The sequence below is a fragment of the Balaenoptera musculus genome, chromosome 16 (assembly GCF_009873245.2).
Source record: "Balaenoptera musculus isolate JJ_BM4_2016_0621 chromosome 16, mBalMus1.pri.v3, whole genome shotgun sequence".
NCBI classification, from domain to species: domain Eukaryota; kingdom Metazoa; phylum Chordata; class Mammalia; order Artiodactyla; family Balaenopteridae; genus Balaenoptera; species Balaenoptera musculus.
In genome coordinates, this window is record NC_045800.1 from 32892297 (window position 1) to 32917490 (window position 25194).

The 25194-nt window shown below is 44.1% G+C and overlaps 2 protein-coding genes across 2 annotated transcripts in view; one reads left to right on the forward strand and one right to left on the reverse strand.

Annotated features, from left to right (window-relative positions):
* PDLIM1 (PDZ and LIM domain 1) overlaps window positions 1-10792 on the forward strand; it is a 47363-nt gene extending 36571 nt beyond the window's left edge. The window contains exons 5-7 of the mRNA XM_036828131.1: window positions 2925-3076; window positions 9695-9812; window positions 10280-10792. Coding sequence (XP_036684026.1) covers window positions 2925-3076; window positions 9695-9812; window positions 10280-10466 — 457 coding nt within the window. The 3' untranslated portion in view covers window positions 10467-10792. The remainder of the gene's footprint in view (window positions 1-2924; window positions 3077-9694; window positions 9813-10279) is intronic.
* A 2253-nt stretch (window positions 10793-13045) lies between these two features.
* The window catches only part of LOC118882389 (cytochrome P450 2C18-like), a 65112-nt gene continuing 52963 nt past the window's right edge, over window positions 13046-25194 (reverse strand). Inside the window, 1 exon segment of the mRNA XM_036828065.1 lies at window positions 13046-13286. Within this exon segment, the coding sequence (XP_036683960.1) occupies window positions 13210-13286 (77 nt within the window). The 3' untranslated portion in view covers window positions 13046-13209.

The following is a 25194-nucleotide window of genomic DNA, read 5'->3' on the forward strand; positions in this document are numbered from 1 at the left end:
CATTTGCTGGAAGAATATGTGATGACCTTGTAGTTTGGCTTCTGTCATTTTTAGCAGTCCCTTGGTGGCTTCCAGACATAACAACATACACCAAAGAAGGGGAAAAATTCTCCCCAAGAACATTCCACGGTCTGATCTTGATTTTAAAATAGTTCTAAGTGTAATAGAAAAAAATATTTGTCGAAATAACATAATACATTTATTATAGGGCAAGCTCAGAACTCAAGACCCAAAGAAAGAGTCCAGCATGTATCTCAGACAACAGGGCTAAAAAGGTGGGCCACAGGAAGACTGTGGCCCCTGGTTACAACCGCTCCTCAGGGTGGCCCATCACCTGCCTGGGGGATGGAGGGAAAGAGACACGGACAGAGACCAGCGGCTGTGGACGGGCAGGGGTGGTGGCTTCCCTTCCCTTCCCCCCCACCGTAGCCTGCACAAGTGACCAGCTGATGAATCTCTCTACTTACATTTTGACCTTCCCTGAGAGCAGCAGAAAAGATGTCACTCTTTGAGGGCTTTGTCCTCTATTGTGAGAACCTGGTTGTAGTCAAAGGGAAAACCTAGAGCTTCACTGATGCGAGTGACCCTGCTTCCAGCCGGGGCCTTGAGTCACATTTAAAATGGAATGTGAACTGATTATGCAATGGGTGGGTGATAAACTGCACCACCATCTGGTATTTCCTCTCTGGCTCTACTGGGCACACTGCCCCTCTTCCCTAGCGGGTGGAGGCTTCTGAAAAAGCAGCCGAGGCTGAGAGGCAGGAGGTGATCTGGGCCCAGGAGGCTGGACTGCCCATGTCCCTGGCACAGCCCTGGGGGATTCCCTGCGACCCCACAGGAGCAGGGAGAGGGTGCAGTGAGGAGGAGAGAGGCACTTAATCCACTTCTCTAACACCTACCATGCCCCAGCCCTGTGCCGGGCAGTGATACAGGGCAGGAACACAGTGGTGAACAAGGCAGGCCATGGCCCTGCCCTCATGGGGCTTACTTTCCAGGGGAAGACAGACCATAAAGAAACAAGTATAATTGATGGTGAGTGAGAAACAACATGGAGAAAGATGCAGCAGAGCAAAGGGAAGAGTGACAGGGATGGAGTGGACTGTTTTAAGTTGAGGGTCGGGGACCCTCTCTGAGGAGGGACATCTGAGCAGAGACCCGAGTGAAGTGTGGGAGCCACGGGGCTCTCTGGGGAGGGAGCGTTCCAGGCAGAGGGAGCAGGATATGCAAAGGCCCTGAGGCTGGTGTGTCCTAGAAACCCCATGAAGGCTGGTCTCACTGGAGCGAGCAAGGGGTGCCAGGCGATGTGTTTGGAGAGGGGAGCAGAGCCACATCTTGTAGGGCCTCTCTACTTTTTGTAATGAATATTTACTCCAAAGGAGGTGAATTTGGTTAAGCTTGTGTCTTGTTACTAAAACTGTGACTATTTGGTTCTGAGTCAGATGGGAACACTTGGAGCCACATCCCCACACAGTCTGATTCTCGTGTTTAAAATACCACTCTGGCCTCTGGTCAAAAAAGTAAGGCGGTCCTGGGGGCTGAGAGTGGCGGCAGAGGGACAAGTTGCGAAGCTGGTCAGCCGTGCTGTTAACAGATGGCATGGCTGGGACAGGGGAGGAGGGGGTGGTGCAAAGGGGTGGGACTCAGGACAGACTTCACAGGTAAAGCGGACTGGAGTTTACCTCCTTTCACTCTCCTCCTTCCCCGAAACCAGGCAGCAGAGGTGTCTCCCCTGGAAAATGGGCCCTGGGGCAAAGAGGCCACCAGCTCTGCCTGTCTCACCCTGTCGTGGGGAGCCCAGAAGGACAGGGCGAGGTGTGGGCGGCAAGGCCTGGCTTGCCCTGTCCCTGGGCCCGAGCTGAGGCCTCTGTCCCCCGCTCAACGGAACAGCACTTCACTGTTTACAAAGTACTTACCTCGAGAGAGAGTGTCATACCGAGTGAAGTAAGTCAGATAAGGACAAATATCATGTGATATCACACATGTGTGGAATCTAAAGAATGGTACAAAGGAACTTATTTACAAAACAGAAAGAGAGTCGCAGATGTAGAAAACAGACTTATGGTTACCAGGGTTAAGGGGGGGCGGAGGGAGAGGGATAAATTGGGAGATTGGGATTGACATATACACACTACTATATATAAATAGATAATAAGGACCCTGTGTATAGCACAGGCAACTCTCCTCAACACTCTGTAATGGCCTATTTGGGAAAAGAATCTAAAAAAGAATGGATAGAGGCATATGTATAACTGACTCACTTTGCTGTACACCTGAAACTAACACAACATTGTAAATCAACTATACTCCAATGAAAAAAACAAGAAAACAGAAAACAAAGTTCTTGCCTTTCTCATCCTTGCCAACAACGGTGTGAACTGAGCAGAGCAGACACTATTACTTCTGTGTGGTAGGTGAAGAGACCAGAGCTCCTTGCCGTGAGAATTAGGAGAGTTTATGGAGACAGAGAGAGCCCTTCGATGTCATCACCAATAAAGAACACTGATTTCTGCTCTGGGGAAAGAATGTAGCCCGTACTAAGGGGACCCAGCTGAGTTTTTAGTGCTCGGATTGTGGTTGACATTTTCCCTCTTCTAAATTTTCTTTCGACATCATGTTGTTTATGTAATTTTGAAAGAAGCACGGCATTCCCATTCCATGGGATTAGGCTAAAAAGTAATTGAATCACTGAAACTATCTGGAAAACTAGCCTCTTATTGTCTGGAAGCAGCAGCCAGCTCTGCCTACAGACACCTCACAGAATCGGCAGGAGCTCTACGGCTGCATTAAGAGAAGGCTTCGTCCATTGGGATCATTTCTCTCCACCCTTTGATTCATGGGTGCCTTCTCTTGGAAGGGGGTGCCTGGTGAATTTTTTTCCCCTAACTTCTGACATGTCCTAATGAACTTGCAAACATTCTTCACAGCTTAGACCATTCTCAGCTTCCAAGCGGACTCGTCATTGACAAAGAATCTGAAGTTTACAAGATGCTTCAGGAGAAACAAGAGTTAAATGAGCCTCCGAAACAGTCCACTTCATTCCTGGTTTTGCAGGAAATCCTGGAGTCTGAGGAGAAAGGTAATCAGTCGTGTGTGTGTGCGTGCGTGCGTGCGTGTGTGGGGGGGGGGGGCGGGGGGTCAGAGGCTCTTGTTCAAGGCCTGGGCTGAGGAGCAGTCATTGCTGAAACACAGATGAACACAGCCCTGAAGAGGTGGAAAGAACACAGTGTGCTTTGCAAGGCATGGCTCTTAAAAGGCTAAAAGCTCTTTTAAAAAAAGAAAGAGGGAACTCTGTGGCGGTCCAGTGGTTAGGACTCTGTGCTTTCACTGCTGAGAGCGCGGGTTCAATCCCTGGTCAGGGAACTAAGATTCTGCAAGCTGTGAGGCACAGCCAAAAAAAAAAGAAAAAGGGGGGTGGAGTGGGGGGAGGAATGAATGAGCTCCCAGCCACACCTGCCTAGCTGTTTCCTGTCACAGGCGCATGGGGAGGCTGAGGACATGGGGAGCTTGACTGTTATGGGATTCTGTCGTCTGTCCCTTGGCCACTGGTTTGGTTTGAGCCCACACACCATGTTTCTGTGGTGGCTGGCACGTGTGAGTGGGTGAAGGCCATGGGATATGAATGACAAGCAGAATGAAATGAATCAGCAGTAGTGAAGCCAGGCTCTGAACTTCACTTTGGGGCCATGTGCTTGTTCTTGCTCTAGGGAGGATGGCTTCCTGAGAACCGGAGGGCCCTCAGTTTGGCCACATCCCCCCACCGAGTGACCTTAGACAAGTCTCTGAACCTTTCCAGGCTTGTTTGCTCACATGTCAATCAGGGATGAAAATCCTTTCCTCTAAGACTGGTGTGTGGATCAAATGTTATAAATTACACAAAACACCCGTCACTGTGACTGGCACACAGTAGGTGCTTCGTAACTGTTATGATGTTTGAGACCTCATCAAGAGGCTCCAGGCCAGCCTTAGCTTGTCCACACGTGAGCTCCAATGCCCGAGGTGCCCAGGGCCACACATGTGGCTCTGCAGGTCTCAGGAGATAGTCTTTGCCCTCTACACATCATACACTCTGTGTTTCTTACGATAATTTTCAAGTGGGTGGCAGCAAAGCTGTCTCAATAGCTTTGTAACAACAACAAGGAGAAATTTCTGGCAGATGGGTGTGTTGCAGAAGAGTTTTTTTTTTTTTTATAATTATTTATTTATTATTTATTTTTGGCTGTGTTGGGTCTTCGTTTCTGTGCGAGGGCTTTCTCCAGTTGCGGCAAGCGGGGGCCACTCTTCATCGCGGTGCGTGGGCCTCTCACTGTCGCGGCCTCTGTTGTTGCGGAGCACAGGCTCCAGACGCGCAGGCTCAGTAGTTGTGGCTCACGGGCCTAGTTGCTCCGCGGCATGTGGGATCTTCCCAGACCAGGGCTCGAACCCGTGTCCCCTGCATTGGCAGGGGGATTCTTAACCACTGCGCCACCAGGGAAGCCCAGAAGAGATGTTTTTTTCCCCTTCTCACAAAGGTGACCTGTGAGCGACAGCTCTCGGGCTTGCCCACCTCCCACGTGGTCATTCACAAGTGCCTCTGATTCTCACCATCAGCCTAACTACCAGTGAGTTCTGGGGAGTTGGGTTTTGCAGCCCTTCCTGGTCTCAGTGAGGCCCAACCCTCCACACTCTGCGCTGTCCCTTTCCACAAGGCTCACCGGAGCCCTGCCTTCTCCTGCTCTCTTCTTCTTCCCAGTGTGCCTGCCTGTGAAGAGAGTTGGTACTTCTGGGAGGGACACTTGGTTGTTCTGTTTCTGAGACCTGCTTCAGCCAGGCTCCTGAGGGGTTGGTTCTTTGCCCAGGGCGGCCAGTGAGGGTCAGAGCTGAGTGCCCTCTGGAAGAGTCACCTTCCTCCAGGAAGCCCCCAGCTGCAGAGCTGGCATCCCAGGAGTCCTTCCTGAGCTGAAAGTTCCCTCCTGAACACACTCCGCACCCAAGCTTCCTCCCCATTTGGGTGGTTCTTTAGAGAAATTGGCAATTTACAAGCACAGGATATTAGGAAAATTCTTCTTTTATGCTAGAAGGATATTGTCCCTACCAGCAATTTCCCCCTTTGCTTGGAGTACCTGTGCAGTTTGGAAGGAATGAGTCATATACTCTGTATTAAGTTCCAGCCTTAGCCCAACTGACAGATGACTTGGGGGCCAACCCTAGAGGATGATGGTTTTTCAAAACGTGAGAAACCACAACTATACTCTGAGTAAGTGGGTGCAAAACCCTTCAGTTAAGAGAGGAAAAGTCAGTCCATTCCAGCCCAAAGTAGAACATAGACAGACATTGCAGGGCTCACCTCACTGCATGCCCTCAGGTCACAGAGGTCACAGAGAAGGACTTGAAGCCCAGGATCACTGAGCTGCCCTGAGGTGGCAGCTCCCTGCTCTTCATGCTTCATCCCTTCCATCCGGTATTCTTACCTGCCAAGCCAGTGGCTTCCATTCTCAAGGCTACCTCATGGTTCTAGTTGGCAGCTGGTGCTCCAGCCATCATGCCTACTTCCAGGGACCAGGAAGGAAGAACAGGGGAAGGGCTAATTGGGGAATCCCCCTTTCAGAGGAACCAGCTTTCTTTTTCCCAGAAGTCCCACATGACTATTCCACTTATATTTTGACCAGAATTTAGTCACATGGCCCCATCTAGTTGCAAGAGAGTCTGAGAATTATAGTTTTTCTCGCCTGGGCTGGATGGCTGGATATCTTCTTGCTCCAAAGAAAATAAAAATTTTGCTAAAAAGGAAAAGGGAGATAATAGATCTTGTGGTCTCTCCCTTATCTCTTAATATGCACTTGCATTAAATTTTCACTGAATGGAACAGCATAAGTTCCAATCCAGACATCTACCACATGCAGAAGGCTCTCAAGTGAGGGAGCTCAAATACCTGTTTTCATTTGAGATGAAATGGTCAAAGCTCAGGGCAGTGGCTGGTGCATGGTAAAGGCACTCCGTGAGGGTTACTGTCATTCGAGAAGGCCTGTGGTTCATGAAGCAGCGCTGCACCACCAGCACTGGTGTCCAGGATCTGCCCGAGACGCACCACGAGACCTCCAGCAAGTGGCTCGTCTCTCTAAGTCCTACTCTCTCTGCACACATCTGGTGAGGCTAATAATGGCTACTTCACGGGTAGTTTAAAGCCTTAAGGGAAACGGTGCGTGCAATGTGCCAGGCACACAGTCAGTGAGGCCCCCAAGGGAGGTCTGGCTGCAGCAGGGCTTGGTGATAAATCTCCAGACTCAATGTGGGTCTTCTCATTTGGGGTGAAATTCAGCCTCTGGACTAGGAGAAAGGGTCCTGGGTTCCTCACACTTTCTCTTGCTCTGGATCAAATTCTAAAAATTGCAGGGAGAAGGAGGCTGTATTTTTTTTTCACTGTGGGGACATACACCTAACACAAAATTTACCGTCTTAACCATTTTTAAGCATATGATTCCATGGCACCGAGGACATTCATACTGTTGTGCTGCCATCTTCACTGTCCATCCACAGAACTCTTCATCTTGCAAAACCGAAACTCTGCACCCACTCTTCATGGCTCCCTCCTCCCCAGCCCATGGAAACCACCATTCTACTTTCTGTTTCCATGAATTTGACTATTCCGTGTATTTCATATGAGTGGAATCATGCAGTATTTGTCCTTTTGTACCTGCCTTATTTCACTTAGCATAATGTCCTCAAGGTTCAACCATGTTGTAGCATGTGCCAGCATTTCCCTCCTTTTTAAGGCAGAATAATATTCTGTGGTATGTATACACCACATCTTGTTTATTCATTCATCTGTCCCCAGCCATCATGGAACGCGAAACACAGTGGGGACCCCAGGCTCTGAGATAAGAAAGCTGGAGACTTGCTCAGGAAGTATCTAGGCTCATTTTGGCTGGTTCCCAGGCTTCCAGGAAAATCCTCAGATGGTCTGCAGTCAGATCATGGAGGACCACCAGGTGCAAGGTTAAGGACCATGAATTTGATTCTATAGGTAATGTAGTCACAGAGGGTTGTTGAGCATTGAAGTGGATGGTAAAAAGGCTGTGCTTTACTCCATTCATTTTCACATTTTTCCCAAAAGCTTTGAGATGCAAGGTTCATTGGAAGGAGAGATATTTGAAAATTTTTGTAGTAGCCCAGTCTGAAGGGAGCTATTTTTACTGTAAGCTAGTGGAGAGGGAAGGAAGAAGGGAAATTTCTCTTGCATTTGCAGTGTTGGCTGAATAGGTGAGAGAAGAAAATGGCGCCAGCAGGTGGCGCTGCAGAGCTGAACAAGCTGCAGCGAGGCGGGCTTTATCGGGGAGCCCAGCAGAGAGCGGTGTCACTCTCCAGGGCTTGCTGTTCTTTTTTTTTTTTTTAATTGTAGTATAGTTGATGTACAATATTACTATGTTTCAGGTGTACAACATAGTGATTTAATAGATTAGACTCTGTTTCAAGTTATTGTAAAATATGGGCTATATTTGCTGTGCTTTACAGTATATCCTTGTAGCTTACTATTTTGTACACGGTAGTTTGTACCTCTTAATCCCCTACCTTTATCTTGCCTACCACGTTCTCTCTCCCCACTGGTAACCACTGGTTTGTTCTCCATGTCTGTGAGTCCCTTTCTGTTTTGTTCTATTCATTTGTTTTATTGTTTAGATTCCACATATAAGTGATAACAGAGCATTTGTCTTTCTCTGCCTGACTTATTTCACTAAGCGTCATCCCCTCCAGGTCCATCCATGTTGTTGCACATGGCAAGATTTCCTATGGCAGAGGGCAGCAGCTCAGTGGGGTTAGGGCCAAGCCACACAAGTGCACTTCGTGCTTCTGCCCAAACAGGGCTCACATCTGCTCACACTCCGATGGCCAAAGCAAGTCTTGTGGTCAAACCCAAAGTCGATGGGATGGGGGAGTATACTCCACCAAGAGCAAGTTTTCCTCAGCCTTAGTGCTGCTGACACTTTGGGCCAGGTGAGTCCTTGTGGTGGGCTGTCCTGTGCGTTTCAGGACACTCAGCCGCATCCCTGGCCTCTACCCACTAGATGTCAATAGCACTCCCTTGCAACTGAGACAACCAAAACTGTTGCTAGGGAACAAGATCACCACCAGTAGAGACTCACTGACCTACTGGGAAGCACGGGAGGGTACGGATAACTGCAGATAAAATATACAGTCTACCATGCCTAGCCAACTCTAAATGCCCCTTATGTCACACACAATCTCAATTTTTGGTTCAGAAGCACCAGCCAACATATGGGGACTCGTTTTTGAAAAGGACGAGCAAGCTAGGGCCCTCCTCATCTGTCGGCCCCAGATTGCCCAGCATGGCTGCAGATACGGGATGACCCTCTCCTCGCCCCCTCACCTGACACAGAAAGCCATTTTTCACTCTTATTCAGTGGTTCTCAAAGTGTGGTTCCTGGACCAGCAGCAGCAGCCCCTGAGAACTTGTTAAAAATGCAAATTCTTGGGCCCCACCTCAGGCCTGCTTGATCAGAAACTGTACGAGTGGGCCCAGCAATCCGGGTTTTAATGAGCCTGCCTGGTGATTCTGATGCACAACAGCATTTGAGAACAGCTGTCTTAGTCTAAAGAAGTGGATTTTAACCTGGAGTATAGAACAGGATCCTGGGGCCCCTGCACCGGGAGATGCTCCTTCAGCAGGTGTGGGGTAGAGCCTGGTCTGTGAATTTTATGAAATCTCTCCTGGTGCCCAGGATGCTCACAGATGCCCATTCAGAACCATCAGTGTAGAGGCTTCTCCAGCTTCCTGAGCCAAAGCATGTTGGACTAAGAGAGGGACCATCATGCATTTGTCATGGCATTTCATCATCTATTTCTTGTGTATTTATTGAGCCTCTATTATTTGTTAAGCCCGTGGCAGGCTCTGTGGAGTATTGAAAAATATATGAAATAGGGTTCTGGTGCTCCAGTAATTTGCAGTCCAGACGGAGAGACATGTGTAAATAGCTGACAAACCTAACAATGCTTGCTAGGCCACATCACAGTAAAAGAAAGTGTGATGTGGAAACACAGCCAGCCAAATATATAGCGATAACAGTAATTTTCGTAGCTTACCATTATTAATAGCTACCGTAACACAGGGCTGTACACAGGTGATGAACCGGGCTGTAGGCAGTTCAGCACCCAGCAACTTAGGAGCTTTGTTTTGTACACAGAAAGCTGACTGCGGGAAGGTTGCTGCTGACTCTGCCCTGTAGCGGGTGGTTTTTATCTGGCTGCTTGTAGCACACTCTACTAGAATGATTTTGTTCTCTTTGTAATGTGGGTTTCTTTTGGCATCTGACTACACTGCCTTTCGATTATCAGACATTTTTATTTATTTTTTTTCTATCTATATAAAGCATTTTTAAGTCCCATATCAGTGTTTGCATGTATTTAATCAGCAGGTAATGTAATTTGTGTTTTGAGGGCTGACCATGTGCCAGGGAGGGCTTTATGTGTCTTTTTAAATCTTTTTGTCCCACTGTGAAGGGGAAATGATCTCCTGTTTCATAGAAAAGGAAACTGCAGACCAGAGAAGTAACTTGCCCAGGATCACACAGCAGAGTCAAGTCTGTTTGACTTCAGTGCCCATGACCTTGCTGGAACATACATATAAGTGAATCTGAAAGAGCTAAATGATACTTATGCAATCCTACACTTCCGGCCAACCCAAGTGTTCTCCTCCTTTTAGGGGATCCCAACAAGCCCTCAGGATTCAGAAGTGTTAAGGCTCCAGTCACCAAAGTGGCTGCATCGATTGGAAATGCCCAGAAGCTGCCCATGTGTGACAAGTGTGGCACCGGCATTGTGTGAGTATCTGCCTTCCAGGGCATCAGAGGCCCTGCAGGTTGGGTAAACCATGAAAATGTGGAAAGTGCTGGATGTTGCACATTTCGGGTGTGATGGAGAAAAAAATCCTGCCTGGAAAATGGAGCAGAGAGGCCAGGTAGGTCCTGTGTCCCAGAGCCAGGTGGTGAAGGCTTTCCTTGGCTGTAGAACCCTTAGGGTATGAACATGTAAAACCAGAAAAAGTAGGGCTGCTCTGTTGAAGTGGGAAGGACTTCCCGAAGGCTTCAAGGGTAATGTCTTTGGACCCCAGGCATGAGAAAGCCCCTTTATGACTGGAGGCCAGTTAGGAGGCTCTGATCTGCCAGCTGGGCCCCTTGGGAGAAGGCCCTGATCTGCCACATGGGCCCCTTGGGAGGAGCTCCCAGGCCTGGTGCCCCCTTCAGGTGCTTGTCACTAAAGGAGCCCCTCTCCTCCCTCCCTCCTGCAGCGGCGTGTTTGTGAAGCTGCGGGACCGTCACCGCCACCCTGAGTGTTACGTGTGCACCGACTGTGGCACCAACCTGAAACAGAAGGGCCATTTCTTTGTGGAGGATCAGATCTACTGTGAAAAGCACGCCCGGGAGCGGGTCACTCCACCTGAGGGCTACGATGTGATCACTGTGTTCCCCAAGTGAGCCGGCAGCTCAGCACCGAACGCTGGTCTCCCAACGAGCCCCTGCTGCATCTTGTCCTCTGAAAGCTCTGGCTTCTCTTATCTAGAAAGTTCTCGCTTTGGTTTTATCCCTGCTCGTCAGCTAACTGACTCACGCTGGCTGTGTGATGCCCGCTTTTATAATTAACAGAAGATGGTTTCGTTCAGTGTCCCCTTACCAGCATCACTGTGTCTTCTCTTCTCCTCCATTCATCTCTGCTGCAAATGGCATCAGCCAAACTTGAACCAAACCAAATTTAATAAGTCTGACAATGATTTCGTTTCACCCAATAAATTAATAGACTTCAAGGCAGTGTGGTGTCTCTTTTTCATGTGACCATGTATCCTATTTCCTGTCTCAAGCCAGACGAGATTTCTGAGGCCTCTCCTCTTGTTTGGGGGTTCCCATACCTCTGAGATTTGCACACCTTCTCCTCCAGGTGTGAGAAAACTGGCATCTGAAAACAGCCTTTTTTTTTTTTTTTTTTTCTGGCCCCACCATGTGGCAAATGGGGACCTTAGTTCCCCGAGCAGGGACTGAACCCGGGCCCTTGGCAGTGAGAGCTCGCAGTCCTAACCACTGGACCACCAGGCACTTCCCAACAGCCATGTTCTTACATTTCTTTGAAGACTGCTCCAAATTATCTTTCTCTGATGCTAATATAAGATAGTTATGTTGTGATGAAATGTTTTCTTTACATCTGGATGTTTGGGGACTTAGAGGAAATGAATGCTTTCCAAATAACAGATGGTGAGCTTTACCAGGCTGGTTTGCTGCCATCACAACCCCTCTCCTTTGTGAAGGGAAGCAAACTCAGGACCGTGGCCAGCAGCCCTAAACCTGCAGGTTGCTCAGGGAAGTGGCAAATGCATTCTCCTCCAGGAAGAGACCTGGAACCCTGGCCGTTAAGGGGCCTTGAGTCAGAGATCTTAGGTTACCGTAGGTCATCTCTTGGTGGCCAACCACTAAAGGAGTCATTTGCTCAAACAGTAGCACCCCCGTTGCTCTAGAGACTGATTTGTTAAGAGAGATGGACAGGTCACTCCACCAACCCTTCTTCCTCTGAAACAGCAAATCATCTACCCTTAAGTAGTATTCATCACCCCGGGCAATAGCTGATGTCCTTTACTGATGAAGGGACTAGCTTTCTAATAGTAAGGATTCTAGTTAGATGGTGGCGCTGGGATTTCACTTTGCAGATCTCTGAAACTTGGACACACTGCAGACAGTTTAGACACAAGCAGTTCTAATCTATAAGACTGAAGAAAAACTTTCAGGCAGAAAATTACTTCATGTTAAAGCTCTTGATTTTTCTTTCTATCTTTTCCTTCCTTCTTTCCTTCCTCTTTCTATTAATCCTTACTTTAAACTCTTTCTGTTTCTAAGTTTGTAAAAGGCAAGGTGGCTGAAACTTCGTAATTTGGGCAAATCAACATAAAATGAAAGCTCTGAACCACAGCAAGTTTGATGCATTTACAAATACAGTAACAACTGTGACTTGGGTTTATTGACTGGAGGGGGATGAATGGGTAATATACATTCTTAGAACTTTCTCCAGTCCTTTTCCTCAGATAATGTGCCAAATGTCTGATGCTTTTCTTGTTCAACGACAGTATTACTTCTTAGGAGTGGATCTTACATACAGGGTGCCTCCCTTCCGGTGGAGGCCAGATACCGGGAGTGTCAAGTGACCACTATGGCTGTTATCCATGGCCTCCAAGGCTAATTTGTTTCCCAAAAAAAATGAAACAGGATGTCAGCATTACTGTCCTCAGTGCAAGTTGTGTTTTGTGGCCAAGAACTCCTCTTTTCCTCCAGCCTTTAGTTTATATTGATAGAGTTATTTCCTGCCAAGAGCAATTTAAGATTTGACCTATTTCTTGTCCTTCTTGCCTACCATGTTCATCTGATTTTATTTCTTCTGTCACGCTTACTCTAAAATGAAGGCAAAATGGAAGAAATGTATTGGAATATCTCTGATCTGACTTGCATCATTCTTTAATTACTAAGCTTTTGGACAACTTCCTGGAGAGGAAAAACAGCCAGAGTCACAGACCTTGATGAAGTGATTCCCTCTGACTTGGAACGCTCTTCTTCCACTTCTTGATTTAGTTAACATCAGTGGTCTTTCAGGACAAAGCCCCAGCATCCCTCCTCTAGATAGCCTTCTCTGCTGGCCCACCATGCCTAGGATCTGTTGTGATCCTGTATCCAGGGCACACCTCCTGGGCACACATCACATAAGACACTAATCATAGTCTCCTGAAAAGAATGAAGCCCCCATAAGAGCTGTTCCTCTATCTGTATCAGCTTCGTCTACTCAGCACTGAGCAGGGAGATAGTCCACAAATGTTTGGTGAATGAATCTGTAAATGGATGCTTCACCATTGTCCAAAGAAGTACAATGAAAGCCACATATGTAATTTAAAACTTTCTAATAGCCACATAGAAAAAGAAAAAGGTAAAATCAATAAATCAATTTTAATAATATATTGTATTTAGTGCCATATATCCAAAGTGTTATCATTTTAATCTATGCCACTAGCCACGTGTCAAATTCTCAATAGGCATGTGTAGCTACTGGCTACGTTATTGGACCACACAACCTGCACCTACCTTAAAACAAGACATCTTGGATTTCTGCTTCGCTTCTAGATACCATGTTCTTTTCCCTTGTTCCCATGTGTCCACCAAATCTCTTCTAATTGCCTTGCACTCTGGCTTCTCAATTCTGCCCGTCCTCCAGTAGGACAGCTATTTTGAAAGCGTCCCGATGATTTCTCCAGCCAAACCCTATGTTGACTTAAAGAAAAATGCACGACATGAGAATTGCGGGTTTAAGTTTGACTCGGGGTCTTACTGAGGACTCCCGCCCGGGAGACAGCCACTCAGTAGCTCTGAGGAACTGCTCTGAAGAGGTGGGCGAGGAGCCAGGATACACATGACTTTTTTGGGGCTGGGAAATACGTGTCGTCAGGTATGCAACTTGGTAAAAGATCACTGCTAATCACAAAGAACAGATGTCTCAAGTTAGTGATTTTAGGTTTTTCTACATATGGGAAGATGCAAGAATCTGGGGTCCTTGAAATTCTTCCTGAGATATGCATCTAATTATCTAGGGGCCTGTTTATCCAAAGCAGAGTGCCTCATCCTGCTTTTCATGAATTCCCCTCAGGGTGCACTGTTGGTGGCTGACTGCGGTGGGTTGTGATTTAACCCACTTGCATAACTGGGTGATGACTGATGCTCATGGTCCTTTTTTGTTCACTTCCCACTTTTGGTCATAAATTTGACCAAGGTTTGGTAGGGATTTCATGACCAATTTGTCCCATGGAGCTGGGAAGACTCATTCCTAGGTCAGGTGAGGATTTCGCTTACAGGCTATTCGTGTGCTATTCTGAATTAGGCCTTGTTATCCTAAAGAGTCTCCGGATCATCTATCTTACTAGCCTATTATGATCCAGGAAATGTTTCTCCCTTATTGCTTTTTCCCATATTTAGAGTTACACTATTACAATTAATTTTATGGAGAGCTATATATATGTGACCAATTGCCTCAAGACATTTAGCCATCGTTAACCATCGTTAATTTTGCCAGAGACCTGGTTACACATTGGGTAATACAAGAAACAACAATCTTATAAAATATGGTATGAGTAATAGCGCTAGTAGCATTAATAAGGCTATAGTACAGCAATGAGAGACACAAAGCATAAACAGTTTAAAAACAACAAAGAACAAATTAGAACAATGATTAGTATAACTGGTTGCAATCTGGATCACAATACACCACCAAGTCCAGAGGGAAGCCAGCTGAAAAAGCCAAATTCTGGATGGATCAGGTAGAGATAAAAAGATAAATGCTTCATCTTTGTTTACATAGGTATACTTTAGTCAGGAGGGAGTATAAAGAGGAAAGAAAGGAAGGAAGGGAGGGAGGGACGGAGGAAGGCAGGAAGGAAGGAAGGAAAAGGAAAGGAAAGACAAGAAGGAAGAAAGAAAGAAAGACAGGAAGAAAGAAAAGGAAGGAAGGAAAGAAGGGAAAGGAAAGGAAGGAAAGGAAGAAAGAAAGAAAGAGAACAGGAAGGAAGGAAGAAAGAAAGAAGGAAAAGAAAGAGAAAGAGATTCCACCTAAGAAGAAAAACTTAAATTGATAATTAATTTTGCAACAGCAAAAATGGAAACTGGACCTCAATGGAAAGGTAGCTTTAATGTGCTAAAAGGATATAATAACAAACCTAAGAATTGTATACAAGTAAAAATATCTTTTGAAAAAAATGAAAACATTTACAGAAAAACAACAGGTTTGTCATTAGCATAACGAACTAAAGGGTAATAGTAAAAAATATATATATATATATTTTAAATTTTATTTATTTATTTTTGGCTGTGTTGGGTCTTCGTTTCTGTGCAAGGGCTTTCTCTAGTTGCGGCAAGCGGGGGCCACTCTTCATCGCGGTGTGCGGGCCTCTCACTATCGCGACCTCTCTTGTTGCGGAGCACAGGCTCCAGACGCGCAGGCACAGTAGTTGTGGCTCACGGGTCTAGTTGCTCCGCGGCATGTGGGATCTTCCCAGGCCAGGGTTCGAACCCGTGTCCCCTGCATTGGCAGGCAGATTCTCAACCACTGCGCCACCAGGGAAGCCCGTAAAAAATATTTTTTAAGAAGAAGGGGGGAAATCCCAGATAAAAGAGTGAAGCAGGAACAAAATTAAATATGTGGGTAACTCCAAATAAATAAAAAATGTATAAAACAGTGATAATATGTGATAGAATTTAAATATTTATGTATATTATACATAGTCATAGTTAGCATAAGAGGAAAGGTTTCCTCATATCTAGAAAACAAATATTAAAAGCCAGTACTATTTCAGACAAAAAGTCATAAAACTTATAAATCATATTCATCAGTTCATTCGGTCCCATGTAATTAATTCTTATTGATCTCGATCTCTTGTTAGAAGTTTATGAAGCCATCAGGTTTTCCGTTAGAATTCTGTAATTTCTTACCCAGTTCAGTGGTATGATCTAAAAGGTATCAGAAACCTATGTTTCTAAAAAGTCCTTTCTATGAAACTTCTTGAAGATCTTCATTTTTGTAAAAGCATCAGAGTAATATAAATGTCAAAGACTTTAAATGGGGGGCAAGATGGCGGAAGAGTAAGACGCGGAGATCACCTTCCTTCCCACAGATACATTAGAAATACATCTACACGTGGAACTGCTCCTACAGAACACCCACTGAACGCTGGCAGAAGACGTCAGACCTCCCAAAAGGCAAGAAACTCCCCACGTACCTGGGTAGGGCAAAAGAGAAAAGAAATAACAGAGACAAAAGAATAGGGACGGCACCAGTGGGAAGGAGCTGGGAAGGAGAAAAGGTTTCCACACACTAGGAAACCCCTTCGCAGGCAGAGACTGGGGGTGGCGGAGGGGGGAAGCTTCGGAGCCACGGAGGAGAGCACAGCAACAGGGGTGCGGAGGGCAAAGCGGAGAGATTCCTGCACAGAGGATCAGCGCCGAGCAGCACTCACCAGCCCGAGAGGCTTGTCTGCTCAGCCGCCGGGGCAGGCAGGGGCTGGGAGCTGAGGCTCGGGCTTCAGTCGGATCGGATCGCAGGGAGAGGACTGGGGTTGGCGGCGTGAACACAGCCTGAAGGGGTTAGTGCACCACAGCTAGCCAGGAGGGAGTCCAGGAAAAAGTCTGCAGCTGCCTAAGAGGCAAGAGACTTTTTCTTGCCTCTTTGTTTCGCGGTGAGCAAGGAGAGGGGATTCAGAGCACCGCCTAAATGAGCTCCAGAGATGGGCGCGAGCCGCGGCTATCAGCGCGGACCCCAGAGACGGGCATGAGACGCTAAGGCTGCTGCTGCCGCCACCAAGAAGCCTGTGTGCGAGCACAGGTCACTCTCCACGCCTCCCCTCCCGGGAGCTTGTGCAGCCCGCCACTGCCAGGCTCCCGTGATCCAGGGACAACTTCCCCGGGAGAACGCGCGGCGTGCCTCAGGCTGGTGCAACGTCACGCCGGCCTCTGCTGCCGCAGGCTCGCCCCGCATCCATACCCTTCCCTCCCCCTGGCCTGAGTGAGCCAGAGCCCCCGCATCAGCTGCTCCTTTAACCCCGTCCTGTGTGAGCGAAGAACAGACGCCCTCAGGCGACCTACACGCAGAGGCGGGTCCAAATCCAAAGCTGAACCCCGGGAGCTGTACGAACAAAGAAGAGAAAGGGAAATTTCTCCCAGCAGCCTCAGAAGCAGCGGATTAAAGCTCCACAAACAACTTGATGTACCTGCATCTGTTGAAAACCTGAACAGAAAACGAATCATCCCAAATTCAGGAGGTGGACTTTGGGAGCAGGATATATTAATTTTTCCCCTTTTCCTTTTTTTGTGAGTGTATATGTGTATGCTTCTGGGTGAGATTTTGTCTGTATAGCTTTGCTTTCACCATTTGTCCTAGGGTTTGGTCCGTCCGTTTTTTTTTTTTAACTTAAAAATTTTTTTCTTAATAAATTTTTTCTTAATAGTTCTTTTCTTATTTTTTATTTTAAAAAATTAAAAATTTTTTTCTTAATAATTTTTTTCTTATTTTTTATTATAATAGCTTTATTTTATTTTATCCTCTTTCTTTCTTTCTTTCTATTTTTTCTCCCTTTTATTCTGAGCCGTGTGGATGAAAGTCTCTTGGTGGTCCAGCCAGGCATCAGGGCTGTGCCTCTGAGGTGGGAGAGCCAACTTCAGGACACTGATCCACAAGAGCCTCCCAGCTCCACGTAATACCAAACGGTGAAAATCTCTCAGAGATCTCCATCTCAGCATCAAGACCCAGCTTCACTCAACGACCAGCAAGCTACAGTGCTGGACACCCTATGCCAAACAACTAGCAAGACAGGAACACAGACCCATCCATTAGCAGAGAGGCTGCCTAAAATCATAATAAGGCCACAGACACCCCAAAACACACCACCAGACGTGGACGTGCCCACCAGAAAGACAAGATCCAGCCTCATCCACCAAAACACAGGCACTAGTCCCCTCCACCAGGAAGCCTACACAACCCACTGAACCAACCTTAGCCACTGGGGACAGATACCAAAAACAACAGGAGCTATGAACCTGCAGCCTGTGAAAAGGAGACCCCAAACACAGTAAGATAAGCAAAATGAGAAGACAGAAAAACACACAGCAGATGAAGGAGCAGGGTCAAAACACACCAGACTTAACAAATGAAGAGGAAATAGGCAGTCTACCTGAAAAAGAATTCAGAATAATGATAGTAAAGATGATCCAAAATCTTGGAAATAGAACAGACAAAATGCAAGAAACATTTAACAAGGACGTAGAAGAACTAGAGGAACCAAGCAACGATGAAAAACACAATAAATGAAATTAAAAATACTCTAGAAGGGATCAATAGCAGAATAACTGAGGCAGAAGAACGGGTAAGTGACCTGGAAGATAAAATAGTGGAAGTAACTACTGCAGAGCAGAATAAAGAAAAAAGAATGAAAAGAACTGAGGACAGTCTCAGAGACCTCTAGGACAACATTAAACGCACCAACATTTGAATTATAGGGGTCCCAGAAAAAGAAGAGAAAAAGAAAGGGACTGAGAAAATATTTGAAGAGATTATAGTTGAAAACGTCCCTAATATGGGAAAGGAAATCGTTAATCAAATCCTGGAAGCACAGAGAGTCCCATACAGGATAAATCCAAGGAGAAACACGCCAAGACACATATTAATCAAACTATCAAAAATTAAATATAAAGAAAACATATTAAAAGCAGCACGGGAAAAACAACAAATAACACACAAGGGAATCCCCATAAGGTTAACAGCTGATCTTTCAGCAGAAACTCTGCAAGCCAGAAGGGAGTGGCAGGATATACTTAAAGTGATGAAGGAGAAAAACCTACAACCAAGATTACTCTACCCAGCAAGGATCTCATTCAGACTTGATGGAGAAATTAAAACCTTTACAGACAAGCAAAAGCTGAGAGAGTTCAGCACCACCAAACCAGCTTTACAACAAATGCTGACGGAACTTCTCTAGGCAAGAAACACAAGAGAAGGAAAACACCTACAATAACAAACCCAAAACATTTAAGAAAATGGGAATAGGAACATACATATCGACAATTACCTTAAATGTAAATGGATTAAATGCTCCCACCAAAAGACACAGACTGGCTGAATGGATACAAAAACAAGACCCGTATATATGCTGTCTACAAGAGACCCACTTCAGACCTAGGGACACACACAGACTGAAAGTGAGGGGATGGAAAAAGATATTCCATGCAAATGGAAATCAAAAGAAAGCTGGAGTAGCAATTCTCATATCAGACAAAATAGAATTTAAAATAAAGACTTTTACAAGAGACAAAGAAGGACACTATATAATAATCAAGGGATCGATCCAAGAAGAAGGTATAACAATTGTAAATATTTATGCACCCAACATAGGAGCACCTCAATACATAAGGCAAATACTAACAGCCATAAAAGGGGAAATCGACAGTAACACAATCATAGTAGGGGACTTTAACACCCCACTTTCACCAATGGACAGATCATCCAAAATGAAAATAAATAAGGAAACACAAGCTTTAAATGATACGTTAAACAAGATGGACTTAATTGATATTTATAGGACATTCCACCCAAAAACAACAGAATACACATTTTTCTCAAGTGCTCATGGAACATTCTCCAGGATAGATCATATCTTGGGTCACAAATCAAGCCTTGGTAAATTTAAGAAAATTGAAATCGTATCAAGTATCTTTTCCGACCACAACGCCATGAGACTAGATATCAATTACAGGAAAAGATCTGTAAAGAATACAAACACATGGAGGCTACACAATACACTACTTAATAACGAAGTGATCACTGAAGAAATCAAAGGGGAAATCAAATAATACCTAGAAACAAATGACAATGGAGACACGATGACCCAAAACCTATGGGATGCAGCAAAAGCAGTTCTAAGAGGGAAGTTTATAGCAATACAAGCCTACATCAAGAAACAGGAAACATCTTGAATAAACAACCTAACCTTGCACCTAAAGCAATTAGAGAAAGAAGAACAAAAAAACCCCAAAGCTAGCAGAAGGAAAGAAATCATAAAGATCAGATCAGAAATAAATGAAAAAGAAATGAAGGAGACAATAGCAAAGGTCAATAAAACTAAAAGCTGGTTCTTTGAGAAGATAAACAAAATTGATAAACCATTAGCCAGACTCATCAAGAGAAAAAGGGAGAAGACTCAAATCAATAGGATTAGAAATGAAAAAGGAGAAGTAACAACTGACACTGCAGAAATACAAACGATCATGAGAGACTACTACAAGCAACTCTATGCCAATAAAATGGACAACCTGGAAGAAATGGACAAATTCTTAGAAATGCACAACCTGCCGAGACTGAACCAGGAAGAAATAGAAAAGATGAATAGACCAATCACGAGCACTGAAATTGAAACTGTGATTAAAAACCTTCCAACAAACAAAAGCCCGGGACCAGATGGCTTCACAGGCGAATTCTATCAAACATTTAGAGAAGAGCTAACACCTATCCTTCTCAAACTCTTCCAAAATATTGCAGAGGGAGGAACACTCCCAAACTCATTCTACGAGGCCACCATCACCCTGATACCAAAACCAGACAAAGATGTCACAAAGAAAGAAAACTACAGGCCAATATCACTGATGAACATAGATGCAAAAATCCTTAACAAAATACTAGCAAACAGAATCCAACAGCACATTAAAAGGATCATACACCATGATCAAGTGGGGTTTATTCCAGGAATGCAAGGATTCTTCAATATACGCAAATCAATCAATGTGATACATCATATTAACAAATTGAAGGAGAAAAACCATATGATCATCTCAATAGATGCAGAGAAAGCTTTCGACAAAATTCAACACCCATTTATGATAAAAGCCCTGCAGAAAGTAGGCATAGAGGGAACTTTCCTCAACACAATAAAGGCCATATATGACAAACCCACAGCCAACATTGTCCTCAGTGGTGAAAAACTGAAACCATTTCCACTAAGATCAGGAACAAGACAAGGTTGCCCACTCTCACCACTATTATTCAACATAGTTTTGGAAGTGTTAGCCACAGCAATCAGAGAAGAAAAAGAAATAAAAGGAATCCAAATTGGAAAAGAAGAAGTAAAGCTGTCACTGTTTGCAGATGACACGATACTATACATAGAGAATCCTAAAGATGCTACCAGAAAACTACTAGAGCTAATCAATGAATTTGGTAAAGTAGCAGGATACAAAATTAATGCACAGAAGTCTCTTGCATTCCTATACACTAATGATGAAAAATCTGAAAGTGAAATTAAGAAAACACTCCCGTTTACCATTGCAACAAAAAGAATAAAATATCTAGGAATAAACCTACCTAAGGAGACAAAAGACCTGTATGCAGAAAATTATAAGACACTGATGAAAGAAATTAAAGATGATACAAATAGATGGAGAGATATACCATGTTCTTGGATTGGAAGAATCAACATTGTGAAAATGACTCTACTACCCAAAGCAATCTACAGATTCAATGCAATCCCTATCAAACTACCACTGGCATTTTTCACAGAACTAGAACAAAAAATTTCACAATTTGTATGGAAACACAAAAGACCCCGAACAGCCAAAGCCATCCTGAGAACGAAAAATGGAGCTGGAGGAATCAGGCTCCCTGACTTCAGACTATATCACAAAGCTACAGTAATCAACACGGTTTGGTACTGGCACAAAAACAGAAACATAGATCAATGGAACAGGATAGAAAGCCCAGAGATAAACCCACGCACATATGGTCACCTTATCTTTGATAAAGGAGGCAAGCATATACAGTGGAGAAAAGACAGCCTCTTCAATAAGTGGTGCTGGGAAAACTGGACAGGTGCATGTAAAAGTATGAAATTAGAACACTCCCTAACGCCATACACAAAAATAAACTCAAAATGGATTAAAGACCTAAATGTAAGGTCAGACACTATCAAACACTTAGAGGAAAACATAGGCAGACCACCCTATGACATAAATCACAGCAAGATCCTTTTTGACCCAACTCCTAGAGAAATGGAAATAAAAACACAAATAAACAAATGGGACCTAATGAAACTTAAAAGCTTTTGCACAGCAAAGGAAACCATAAACAAGACCAAAAGACAACCCTCAGAATGGGAGAAAATATTTGCAAATGAAGCAACTGACAAAGGATTAATCTCCAAGATTTACAAGCAGCTCATGCAGCTCAATAACAAAAAAACAAACAACCCAATCCAAAAATGGGCAGAAGACCTAAATAGACATTTCTCCAAAGAAGATATACAGATTGCCAACAGACACATGAAAGAATGCTCAACATCATTAATCATTAGAGAAATGCAAATCAAAACTACAATGAGATATCATCTCACACCGGTCAGAATGGCCATCATCAAAAAATCTACAAACAATAAATACTGGAGAGGGTGTGGAGAAAAGGGAACACTCCTGCACTGTTGGTGGGAATGTAAATTGATACAGCCACTATGGAGAACAGTATGGAGGTTCCTTAAAAAATTAAAAATAGAACTACCATACGACCCAGCAATCCCACTACTGGGCATATACCCTGAAAAAACCATAATTCAAAAAGAGTCATGTACCAAAATGTTCATAGCAGCTCTATTTACAATAGCCAGGACATGGAAGCAACCTAAGTGTCCATCATCAGATGAATGGATAAAGAAGATGTGGCACATATATACAATGGGATATTACTCAGCCATAAAAAGAAACGAAATGGAGGTATTTGTAGTGAGGTGGATGGAGTTAGAGTCTGTCATACAGAGTGAAGTAAGTCAGAAAGAGAAAAACAAATACAGTATGCTAACACATATATATGGAATCTAAGGAAAGAAAAAAAAAAAAGGTCATGAAGAACCTAGTGGCAAGACGGGAATAAAGACAGACCTACTAGAGAATGGACTTGAGGATATGGGGAGGGGGAGGGGTAAGATGTGACAGGGTGAGAGAGTGGCATGGACTTATATACACTACCAAATGTAAAATAGATAGCTAGTGGGAAGCAGCCGCATAGCACAGGGAGATCAGCTCGGTGCTTTGTGACCACCTAGAGGGGTGGGATAGGGAGGGTGGGAGGGAGGGAGACGCAAGAGGGAAGAGATATGGGAACATATGTATATGTATAACTGATTCACTTTGTTATAAAGCAGAAACTAACACACCATTGTAAAGCAATTATACTCCAATAAAGATGTTAAAAAAAAAAAAAGACTTTAAATGGCATGGTTAAAGACCTGATTACAATGAAATTGACAAATTTGGTTATTTATGCAACATATAACATCTTAAGATAAGTAAAATTATGACATAACATTATACCAGGACATATCCAATTTTAGGAATTTCACATAATTTCTAGAACATTTATATTAATAACGTTTACCCATATAACCTAAGAAAGTTTATCTTTACTCATTTGACAATGCTTCCCATGTAATTCAACATACCAAATAAGCCTAATTAATCTCTCTCTTTGAGATGTTTCAGGGAACTTCTGAAGCATCCCAAATTTAGCTAGAGGTCAAAAGACCTTCATTTAGAATTTGATTTAGGGAAGTTTGTCAAAGATATCAGCAGATTTTAAAACACTTGGTCAGATAGGATCGTAGGTCACTATGAAACGATACTTATTTACTTAACCAATGAGACAAAAAGATTTCAAAGGCAAATACAGAAAGTTTCAACAGATTACTTAACAGGTTAGAGAAACTTTACAATCTGTTATCAAAAGTTGATCAATATTCCAAGAAAACTTTGCCCTCTTAACAGAAAAACAAATCCTACTTTTACACCACCTTGCTTTTACTATTAAAACTCATTCACTTTTTCAGTCTTAGCCAGTCCTGACCACCCATAAAATTCCTTTCTAAAGATTTCTGTTTTTCTCACAAACCTTCTACAACTTTCTATTTCCATATTAGTTCATTCTTTATTTTCTTTTCCATTTAGAAATAACCAGGGACTTCCCTGGTGGTCCAGCGGTTAAGACTCTGCCCTCCCAATGCAGGGGGCCTGGGTTCGATCCCTGGTCAGGGAACTAGATCCCACATGCATGCTGCAACTAAGAGCCCGCATGCCACAACTAAAGATTCTGAATGCCACAAGGAAGATCCAGCACACAGCAACAAAGATCTGGCGTGCCGCAACGAAGACCCCACGCAGCCAAAACAAAAAAAGAAAGAAAGAACCAGCTTCAGGGCAAATTCACTTTCTTTTCCCTTAACAAAATGCATTTCTATTCTTTGTATCTTTAAAAAAAAAAAACTTCCTTGCATAAGATGTTTTCCTTATTAATTTTAGTAGTTTTAATTACATATACTAATCAGAATTGTTAACCTTGTAAACAAAGAATGTTGCCCACCATTCCAATTCTACAAGGATCAAGTCATTAGCCACTGCAGTTGCTGACCTACAAGTACACCCTGAAAGGAATTCAGGATTAAGCATTCTGTGTTTTGGATATATGGGCCCCTAGATAGTTAAGGTGCATATCTAAGAAAGAATTTTAAGGACCCCAGAGTCTTGCATTTTCCCATATATAAGCACTAAAATCATTAACTCAATTTCTTTTTTTTTATCAGCAGTAACTTTTTTTTACCAAAATATATTTTGACTACATGTATTTCCCAGCCAAAAAATTCATATATATATTGGCTCCTCTTTTACCTCTTTGGAGGGGTTCTTCAGAGCTATCTGAGAGGCTGTCTTCCAGGCTATAGTCTTCAGTAAGACACTGAATAATGCTCAGCTCATGGCTCTTACATTGAGGGTTTTTTTTTTCAGTCGAAAACCTTTAAAAACCTTAATTTCTAGTGAAAACTAAGAAGCAATTATGAACTATCTTTTACATTAGCTTTCTGTAGAATGGTAAACATAAATGCTATTCATAATTTCTAAAAAATCATGTGCTTTCTCATAGAAAATTTTTCAGTGCAGCATCAAACATATTTATTTTTTTAAATAAATTTATTTATTTATCTATCTATCTATCTATCTTTGGCTGAATTGGGTCTTCGTTGCTGCGCATGGGTTTTCTCTAGTTGTGGCGAGCAGGGGCTACTCTTCATTGCGATGCGTGGGCTTTTCATTGCGGTGGCTTCTCTTGTTGCAGAGCACAGGCTCTAGGTGCACGGGCTTCAGTAGTTGTGGTGCATGGGCTTCAGTAGTTTTGGCGCGCGGGCTCAGCAGTTGTGGCTCACGGGCTCTAGAGCACAGGCTCAGTAGTTGTGGCACACGGGCTTAGTTGCTCCACAGCATGTGGGATCTTCCCGGACCAGGGCTCGAACCCGTGTCCCCTGCATTGGCAGGCGGATTCTTAACCACTGCGCCACCAGGGAAGCCCCGTTATATGAGTTCTTGAAGGAAGGCTCTGTCCTTATCATGTTGGTATCAGACTCAAAGCAGGAATAAAACCCCATAGAATAAAGGAAGGGGAGTCCATGACTCGGCGCACACATTACAGGTGTGGAGATCCAATATTCAAGATATAGGATCATGACTGGAGGAAGAGCAGGGTGCACTGGAATCATTACAGGGTATTTTGCCACATTCCCAATGCTTCCCTGACCCTGTGGTTATTTGGCAGAAGGTTCTGACATCCTTTGTCTAGAGC